The sequence below is a fragment of the Xylocopa sonorina genome, chromosome 12, assembly GCF_050948175.1.
Source record: "Xylocopa sonorina isolate GNS202 chromosome 12, iyXylSono1_principal, whole genome shotgun sequence".
NCBI lineage: Eukaryota > Metazoa > Arthropoda > Insecta > Hymenoptera > Apidae > Xylocopa > Xylocopa sonorina.
In genome coordinates, this window is record NC_135204.1 from 9,346,535 (window position 1) to 9,356,936 (window position 10,402).

The 10,402-nt window shown below is 37.7% G+C and overlaps 1 protein-coding gene across 2 annotated transcripts in view; it reads left to right on the top strand.

Moving 5' to 3' along the window:
- The first annotated feature begins 1,506 nt into the window (after positions 1-1,506).
- The window catches only part of LOC143429569 (uncharacterized), a 33,774-nt gene continuing 24,878 nt past the window's right edge, over positions 1,507-10,402 (top strand). The window contains exons 1-12 of one of the 2 annotated variants that reach the window (XR_013102552.1): positions 1,507-1,686; positions 2,013-2,366; positions 2,637-2,881; positions 2,956-3,402; positions 3,488-3,620; positions 3,701-5,676; positions 5,809-6,255; positions 6,731-7,083; positions 7,167-7,327; positions 7,741-7,953; positions 8,017-8,272; positions 8,357-8,784. Coding sequence is in view for 1 of the 2 variants with exons in the window: in XM_076905218.1 (XP_076761333.1) it covers positions 1,575-1,686; positions 2,013-2,366; positions 2,637-2,881; positions 2,956-3,402; positions 3,488-3,620; positions 3,701-5,676; positions 5,809-6,255; positions 6,731-7,083; positions 7,167-7,327; positions 7,741-7,953; positions 8,017-8,272; positions 8,357-8,465 (4,806 nt within the window). In the remaining variant the exon portion in view is untranslated. Of the gene's footprint in view, positions 1,687-2,012; positions 2,367-2,636; positions 2,882-2,955; positions 3,403-3,487; positions 3,621-3,700; positions 5,677-5,808; positions 6,256-6,730; positions 7,084-7,166; positions 7,328-7,740; positions 7,954-8,016; positions 8,273-8,356; positions 9,304-10,402 lie in introns of those variants that run through there. The other variant, XM_076905218.1, reaches the window with a different exon arrangement.

Consider the following 10,402-nt stretch of genomic DNA (forward strand, 5'->3'; position numbering starts at 1 on the left):
TGTAGGTATAAAATTAAGGAAAAAAGAAATTAAGTACCATAAACGTTGAATGCTGAAATAACTAATTTGCTAGTTTCAAGTACTAACGTTTTGAAAACCTCCGATACGTGAAACCAATTCCAATTGCCGCAGACATAATTGTCGTGTCTTAAAATCGTTGAAATATTTTATGGCATTTAATACGACAGACGAGACAGATCTCTTCTTCTTTCCTTTTCTCTCTCTCTCTCTCTCTCTCTCTCTCTCTCTTTCCCTCTTTCAATTCAGAGAGAGCATAATCTATACGAGTATTAACATCGGGATCCAAGAGTTGTGGGATTCCTTTCACGTGATTAAATGTCGAGAAAATTTTTATAACAGTACTACGAGAAGGATATAGAAAGTTGCGATGTGACGTAATGTTAAGACGTAGTATTAATACCACCCGAGATTCTTGCCGCTTCGAGGAAGTAAACAGATGAGACGAGGGCATCACCTGAAACCAAAGAAGAGTATCGAATTAGTCACGAATAAAAATGTCGATTATCCACTAAAACATTCGTTTTGTATATCTAATACGAGATGACTAATCGAAGAGACAGTGGGTTCGATAGCAATTAATTTTCTACGATGTGAAATTAATTCAATCCTTATTACTCCTTTTGCCGCGGACGATAAGAAGGACATGATACTGAATCGTCGGCTGGTAAAGCATGCTTTATTTTTTACCGACCGAGTAAAATAATATGGTTTATTTGAATGCATGATTTATACAAGGTAAACGTGTAAACACGTGTACGAGCCAGATTTCAGCAGCGATATCATACTTGAAGATGAGAAAAATCAGTATCGCGTAAAAGGAGTATCCAGGCACGATCGCAACCCTGACATTTCGCCGTATGGATTAATTTACATTATACCGTTCGTCGTATGCGTAGATATAGTTTCTGATACTTTCTCTCCTGTAACGAATGTACCAAAGATATTTATATATGTAAATGAAAGTTCGTATCACGGTTATAAATTAGCAACCCTACGAGATTATTTGAGGAACAATGAACAACACTATATACGTATAACGAATACGTAAAATAAAGATACTCTACCAATGAAACTAGTATTATAATTTATACTAATCACCTACCCCTAAATTCTACATACACAATATTTTATACTTGCATTGTACTTAAATTGTACAATTGTATCGATCGAATGCTTTGTTCGTTAGAAGAAAGTTAGAATTGGTGAATTCAAAATGGTTCGTAAGTTGGGCCAAACTTATAATAGTAAAATACAATGCGGTCGCGGAATAAAATGAATGAATTATATCAAGTTCATCTACTTAGAAAGTTTATACGTACTAAATGCTGGTTTGGCTTGCGATTATATCGATGTTCGTTCTAGTATTCTTATTTAAATATGTTAATTCTCTGATGGGATCGACGACCAAACGAACTCTTCTCGTCCACGAATCCAGATGGCGGAACGATTCGACAACTGCGGACGCCATCTGTATCGAATCCCGATTTCTCGGCGTCAAACAGAATTTTGAATTACAAACGTGGTGGTTCGGCCTGCAACCGTTATGAACAGTTATGAATACGATAGTGTCAGGCCCGTGGGAAATATCCACGAAAGAGAAAAGACAATTGGAAAGGGAATTAAGGCCGACAAAATGTGATTTAGATGTAACACGTAAAAGCCTTGGTAAAGTTTTTAATCGTCATCTTTTAACCCTTCTCGATCGATCAACGAATTTGTACGCAACTGAGAAATAAGCTCGGTCTGTGTAGTTACCAATGAATGGAACAATAACTATTGTTCTACAATAAGTAGCTTACTCACTAGAGATTCGTTAGATCTCCTCGTAAATATCGTTGCCTTAGAAGCCTAATTTTAACAGAACAATAATATTCGTGCCTGTTCTTAATCAATATATTGAAATACTATCTTTCCGCTGTTACCTTTATGGTAAACTTAGCTAACGTTGATTGGTTACGCGTATTTCTTCATTTAGAAATTCACATTTACAGGCGATGCTAAAAGTACCGATGCACCAGAATCAGAAGATCAGCCTAAAGATGTCTCGAACGATTGTTCCTCCATCTTCGAGTTCAAGTTTCACAAGCGTCATTCTGGTCAGTTGGAAAAATTCACCAAGGAGAAAAGCGAACTGGAGGGACAGTTGGACACCAAGAAGAAGGAGATTCAAGAAAAGCAGAAAAAGATATTCGAGCTTCAAGATAAAGTCAGTCAGATGATGCAATTGGAAGCACAGCTTCAAGAGAAAACAAAGAGATTGGAAACATTCAATAAAGAGAGGGACGTGCTCGAAAGGGAACTAGTTGCGGCAAGATCAGAGTTGACAGGAATTAAAAGAACGCTAGGTACGGTTCTATGGTACTACGTTGATCAATAGAGAGGTCATGAAATTTTTTTCATTAGCCCATGACCATTAATCTCATTGAATATATATTATAGCAGCAATTATGAATTTCTGGCGCTTAATTTAAAGAATCCATTTATCCTGTTGCTGGATAAATGCTATTATATAACTGGATATGGTAGTAACAGCATGATAATTAGTAGAACCTAATGTATAGTGTATACAACTAATTACATTCAATGTTTAATCAATAATTACTTTACAATGTTAGAGTTAGAGCGTCAAGAAAGGCGAGACTTAGAGACTAGAGCACTTAGTTTAATAAAGGATGCTAAACGCAAGTGGGAAAATGCTGAGAGGGATAAAATTGCACAGCTGAATAAACACATCGAAGCACAAACTGTAAGAATCACAGAATTGTGCACTAGTAACAATGAGATGAGCTCAAGATTACAACGAACAGAATGTGAACTTGAAACAACAAATGCAGAATTGCACAAGCTTAAAGTATTTCAGGTTAGTAACATACATACATATAGGTTAATAATGTATGCGGAGGCTTCATATTAAACTTTGTATTTGTATGTTAGATGCAATATAAAGAATCGCTAGCCAAAACAAGAGAACTTAGCAGGCAAAGTGTTCAAGGTGTTGAAACTAAATTGGAAGAAATTGCCGCGCGTGCGCACAATCAGATAGCTGAACTTAGAACAAAATTGGATTTAGAGACAGCAAAGAACACAGATTTAGAGGCTAAACTGAGGAACGAACAAGATTCTAATCATTGCCGTCAGTCAAGGTTGAACGTTGCTTTGGAATTAGCTCAAAACGAATTGAAAGACTGTCAAGAGCAATTACGTAGCATACAAGCTACAATACCAGCTAGAGATGCGGAAATAGAAGCTTTGAAAAAACAATTGCAAGAAAGATCAAAACAATTAGATAATGCTATGGCATCAGAGCAAATGGTTACCACGATGCAAGAACAGTTAGAAATGTCGAAACTTGAGAACGATCAATTGAAGCAACAATTACAGGTGCATATAGTCAATCTCATTTAATCTCAACTTATGTATAAAATTATTTAGTCTTATAGTCTACGTGCTTGCATGTTGTTTAAAGGCAATGAAGTCTGACTTAAGTGAAACTATGATGAACCTGGAACAAAGCGAAGCCCTCGCTTTGAACTTGGAAAAAGCCGCGCAGGATAAAGTCGCGCTGCAGAAGAGACTACAGGATTCCCTCGAGAAAGAAGGTATGACATAGTAATTAATTTTAACTATTGCCGTATATTTCGTAATAGAACGGGTCTTCAGTGCACTTGTTGGTTCGCAGAGGAACATCTACGCAAAGTTGGCAATTTAGAAGAATTGTTACGACGTTTAGAACAGAGCGTTACAAAGTTAGAAACTGAGAACGCTACCCTTAAAATGGAATCCGAACAACCAAGCACAAGCACGATGGCTATTAAACAAATAATAAAAACAGATACGCATTTGGAAGAGCAACTGCAAAAATTAGAACGGGAACTGGAAATTGCCAAAGAGAACTTGAACGCAGAACGTCAGATCGCGAAGCAGGCGCAGATCAGTTTATGGAAAAAGGAGAAAGAACTGTCAGATGTGAGTTTGGATAAACGAATCGCCGTGAGAGAAGGCAAAAAAGCGGAGGAGAAAGTTAAAACGTTACAAGAGGAGAAACAAAGGTTGATCGAAAGGTTGGATAATAAAATAAAAGAGGAGGAAGAGAAGTCTAAGAAGCTGTTGATAGAGCTAGATAGCGCGAAAGCTTCGCTGAACGATATCACGAGAGAATCGTCGAGAAATAAAATGCAAGCTGATTCGGCCCAAAGAGCTTTGACCCAAGCGAATAATCAGATAGAAGAACTTCAATCGTCGAGCGCTTCATTACGCAGAGAAATGGACGCAGCGCGAAAACAAGCTAGAGTGAATCAAGAACGCGTCGATAGTTTGAACACGGAAAATAAACGACTGTCGCAGGAAATCGCGAAATACAACGAGACGAAACGCGAGTTGGATTCCAAGATAGAGAAATTGGAGCAAGAGATCAAAGGTTACGAGCTGAATACCGAACTTTTGAAAGAGACGTGCACGGTGCTCGAGGAGCAACTCACAGATTACGAAAGGCTGACGAGCGATCACGAGACGCGGGAAAATATATTGATTCAGGATAAGATGAAGCTGCAAAAAGATTTGGAGGCGACCGAGGCAAAACTTCGCGAGGCACGTTCCGCGGAGAATGAGGAAAGATCACTCAGACTGGCTGCGGAACGAAACATCGAGAGACTTGAGTCGGAGACGAGCGACATAGAAAGCGAAAGAAACGGTTTGATCGCACAGAGAGATCAGTACAAGAAGCTTGTGCAAGAGTTGAGCGCGCAAGTCGAGGAGTTGACCAATAGATGTGGAGAATTGGAGTGCGATCTGTCCGAGCTGAAACGAGCACTAGAACTGACCAAAGCGGAAACAAGGATGGTTAAAGAGGAAAGCAGTCAACATTTGACCAGGGTCCACGAATTGAAGGAGGCTAATTTCGTGTTGATGAATGATTTACAGAATAGCGTTGACCAAGGCCAGGAACTTAGAATGAGGATCAGCGAACTGGAAAGTATCTTGGAAGAAATGCGGCAATTCTATCAGGAAAGAGAGGTGAAAGCGGAAAGTACCAGGCAACAACAGACAAAGCTGATAGACTACTTACAATTTAAATTAGAAGAATGCGGTAAGAAGAAGAAAACTGTATGCGATAAGATACTCGGTACCAAACAGAAAGAGAACTTGCCACCTAGTGGCACTGGGATGCCAGTCGGTTATCGAGAATTAGAAAATCAGCTGGCGAAAGAACGTGCCAAAGTCAAAACGCTAACCGATCAGCTGCTGGCGTTGAAAGCTATGCATGCTTCGAACTCAGCACCCACGTCTCCAACGGCACCGGATATTAAAAATATGAATTACGCGACCGAGCACTCCACTAGTACATTGTGCAAGCATTCGTCACCGCAAAGAATCGGGCACAACATACCTCATCGGTTCGAAGTCGGTTTACCTATGCGAGCCGGGAAATGTTCCGCGTGCTTGGACTCCATTCAGTTTGGGAAACGTGCTGCAATTTGCAGCGAGTGTCAGGTGATGACCCATTTAAAATGCGCCGTTAACGTTCCAGCTACCTGCGGCCTTCCGGGTGGTTTTGCCAAGCAATTTGGCAAAAGTTGGAGGAACAGCGACGAAAGTTTGTCGTCGTCCGGTAGCGTTCAGACGCTGGCTATAGATCAACCAGATTTGCCCGATAAGGTATAGAATTTCATAATTTAATGAATTCATAAATTACCACTGAAGAACCAACGATTAACACTATGCAATTAACACTTTGTTAGCAATATAATTGTATATTCTATAGTAATTTGTGATCCTCGTTGTGAATAGGATGTGTGCAGTAAACAAAGTAAAAGTAATAGTGTGACGGTAGAAAGTTGGGTGAAAATTCCAGACCGCTCGAAAACCTGTTGGGAAAGGAAGTACCTTCGATTAGAAGGGACATGTTTGTGTACTTATGATCATCAACCGTCATCCGGAATGGCACCGATAAATCGTCTAGATTTAATTGATAAAGATGGATTCATCGTATTGGACACCGTGCATCAACCAGATGTAATGGGAACAGCAAAATCAGACGTACAGTTCATTTTTAGGGTGGAATCCAATTCATCGACCACTTGTTGGCCGACATCACGTCTAGATATAATGGCACTAACCCAAACTGATAAGAAAAATTGGCTGAAGGCCTTAAAATCTGTAACTAGTCAAAATAATCCGAGTACTATCCATAGGAGTAAAAAGTATGAAATTATATTAAGACTAGAGAAACATCAAGTAAGCACATCTCTTATCCTTAAACGATCGAGTGGCGGAGAGGATCACAATGGTGTATGCGACGAACGGAACACATTTTGAAGATTTTATTGTTTCGAGTTAGCGTTCTATTATGTCTCTAAGTTTTTCATACATATTCATATGTCAAAACATTCTTGAGGTCACGTATACAAGTTGTTCTACAACGCGTCTTACTGTTACATCTGATCGCGACCGACTGAGCAGTTAACAGAAACGTACCGTAGATCTTTCTGCTTTATATGTGTACATACCACGAATCGATGCTCGCGTCGATAGGTGGATACCTGGATAATGTTCCAGAACGTATAACTTTTGGTTCTAGCTGAGATCACAGTGGAAATTATAATATGGCGTTTTCTTCTTCTCAACATACACCACTATGATTTTCAGTTAACGAATAATATTTATAAAAATCACGATTCAACAATAATGATGCGCGTACGTACTTTTTCAGTTGGACCTGAATTGTGCCGTGAATTTGACCGAAGAAAATGTTCTTCTATTGGGCGCCGAGGAGGGTTTGTTTTCGTACTGCGGCGTCAAATCGCGAACGCTCACCGCGATTCGCGGTGTGAAGAGGGTGCATCAATTAACTTTATATCCCCATTTGGGAATAGCTTTAATGATAGCCGGTGAAAGTAGGCAATTAGTGTCTTGTAGTCTAAGGCAACTGAAGAGTAACGCGGTGGCCGCTGAATGCTCAAGGCCAGCGATTAATACGAAGGCAGTTTTAACAGGCACCGACAGCTGCCACCTGTACCAATTACAAGGAGATATGCTTTGCGCAGCAACAGCGACCCATGTTATGTAGGTTTCTCTAGCTTAACTTTACTCCGTTGATCAGCACGTCGTGTTCGATAAAGTTCACTTATTAATTATTGGAAACACAGATTGCTTAAATGGTACACGGATGAAGGTCCTGGGGAATTTATCGGAGTTCGGGAACTCGAAACGTCTGAGCCATGTAGCTGTGCCATATTTACCCAGAACATCCTTATAGTTGGATGCAATAAATTTTTCCAGATCGACCTTAACAATTATTGTGTCGATGGTGAGTAACTAAACCTGATTCTTCTGAAACGAATTATATAGTTCACATTAATTAAGCTATTAATATTTCACTGTACATTATCATGAATTTTACTAAAAGTATGTCTGGTCATGTAACTAAATTAGTAAGAACACGTGTGCATGATCGTTTAATTTGAAGGACACGAATCGTACGACTGCTGATATTGATTACAATGCTATCCTGTTCTAAATTCTTGCGAGTATCACTCGTACGATTATTCATATACATTACAAAGGCGTCTTTTCGCTGCTCATGTGACCCAGACTTAGTATTCGGGACTAACGAACAATTCCCCAATGAATGAAATCGTTATTTGTTATTCGAAGTGCCAGATAAAATTTGTTCAAATTTACGGCAATGTTTAATACTTCAGGGTTTGCGTGATGTTATAGACTTTCCTGAAGAAGACGATAGCTCAGTAAAAGCTGCGCTATCAGGAGTAGCTAAACTGGGCATTTTTCCAGTATGCGTTTTGAACGTTTCCCTTGTACCTGGAAAAGTAGAGCTTTTGCTTTGCTATAATGAATTCGGAATGTTCGTGAACGAAAATGGCCAAAGAACTCGCAGTATCGATCCAACGTGGAATCATTTACCGTTTGCCTTTGGTAATAAAGTTTATAACACACCTTGTGTATTAAATATGAATTAATATATTTGTATCCTCGCAGCTTTCCGCAGACCGTATCTCTTTATTATTCACTTCTCATCCGTGGAGATCGTAAAACTCGATCAAGGGGCGTATACATCAGCGACAAGTAATCCAGAACGTATCTTAATCGAGTTATCTAGTCCTCGTTATTTAGGTGTGGCTGGATCGAAAGGGATTTATATAGCAACCGTAAATTCATTCTTGGAATTATTAAAGATCGGAGGCCCTTCCTGTATACCGGAACGAAATGGCAGTCTTACGAGTTTGGATACATTGTACGTGATCGAAAATATATAATTTTTACGTAACTTAAAAATTTCAACTCGACAAAAGGAGCAATAATTCTTTTTATTGTACAGAGATCAAGATGATGAAAGCAGTTCGGAATTTAGCTTTACGTCGAGTTTAATGGAAGCATTGGATGGTCAAGGAAAAAGAGTACAATTTGCTGATGTTTCGAAATACTGAAATATACTTGGTTAGTATTAACAAATGTTCTATATCACTTGTACGACTATAGAGACTGCAAAAGAATCGAGATCAAGACTGCAAACGTCTGATAACACTTAAGCAGACAAGTGAACATTGAAGAAACTTTTAAATTACTCTAGAACACAGTCTGTAGACATATTTCTGACAATCCCACAGTCGCTCCCCATAGTTTAAATTAGATTATATAGTTAACATTTATATATTATAGTATTGCGCTACAAAAGCCAATTTCAGAATGTATTAGTTCATTTAAGTCGCGTTTAGATACACGGTACATTCTTGCCAGTACCTAATCGTTACTTAAGAGGTATTATTAACGACCGTACTCGTGCAAGAACGTTTTGTACATTTATTTTACGTTCAATTATATTTCGTTCTACTTGTTTTACTTTATTCGACGATTATTTGGAGTCAGATCTCAAAAGTTCGCTACGAAAAGGGAATAGTACTTTGTAGTATTAGTTAACCAAATTACTCCTGTATGTGGTTATATACTTATATCATAAAAGCAATTTTCTGCTTTCAACGAGCTTTCAGGATTAAGACTAATTTCTGGATTATAAGCAACTCGTGCTTGTATGAATTGATCTGAAGTTAATGCTTAGTACTGGTGACTATTACATAAACGTAGAGAATTGTATTATTTAGTTAAAATAGAATTATTATTAGAAAGAATACGGTCACTATGACTATAATATATTTTGGAATTTTTATATCGAGAAATCTTTGTAAGTTTTTAGTTTAAAATAAAAATACTCTTATTAACAGAAGAAAGATTTATACATGAGATATGTATTTAATGGTGTCAAAAATATATTTAAGTACTTCTTTCCACCGATGTTTTTAATTATTATAATGAAACAAAACGCTCTCCTATCCTCGCGTCTCCTAATAAATTATGTAATTATTTCAGTAACACTGCCTGAAGTAATTAAATTATATGCAATGTAAATAGACAACATTAACCGATATACTGTTGTAAAATAATGCAATTTAATCCAATTATCGTGCCTAATTTCCATGTTCCGCGGAAAAACGCACTTTGTTTTCAGAAATTGTGTACATGTAAGAAGCTTATTCCGAATAGAACTTCCTTGACCTGGAAGACGACTTCGATAGACAGTGAACCGCATTCGCATAACTTACCAGCGTTTGCAAATCGCTTCTCCATCATAGTCTACTTAAAATTGTGTTTCGGAAAATTTTTTTATTAATCGGCTATTTAATAATAAATCAGCTTTGTTTATATACTTCGGTATATTTGAATTTCACGCAATAATTAATATGCGTTCCTGCAACTAGGGGCACTAACGGGGCATATGAGTATTTATGTAAAGAAATGCGATATCCGGTAACCCTTGACATTTATAACGTGGAACCAATGGATATTCATTAAAACCAATGGCAATAATCCAATGTACTCATTCTAATACAATGATTAGTATTAATTGTATCCTTGCGCAACTTTCACGATTCAGTTCGTTAGTTCGACTCTAAAAGTTATGAAAGGATTTAGTGTTTAGTCCTTTCAAGTTATTGCATATTTGTATTTAAACCACATCAATGGACAATTGATTAATTGTTATTCATTATTTGATCCTATTCTTAAAAAAAAAAAAAACTTGCGTAAAAATGGGAAAGTGGCTTGGTATTCAAATGTTTAGAGTTCAACGTTTTCCCATTTTTCTCTGCTTGATACCGTTTTATACGAAGTACATGCAAGATCCACGCAACTATGATAATCGTGTCCTTAAACGATTCTGCAAATGGACAAAAGTGTATATATATTTTCACCTAGAATATATATACAATATATATATATGCCTAATTCTTCAGTAATTCATGCACCTTACAGTGCAGAATTTCACTAAAAATGGTGTAACTTGGAAAGGAAAGCGGTTCATTTTAATTAT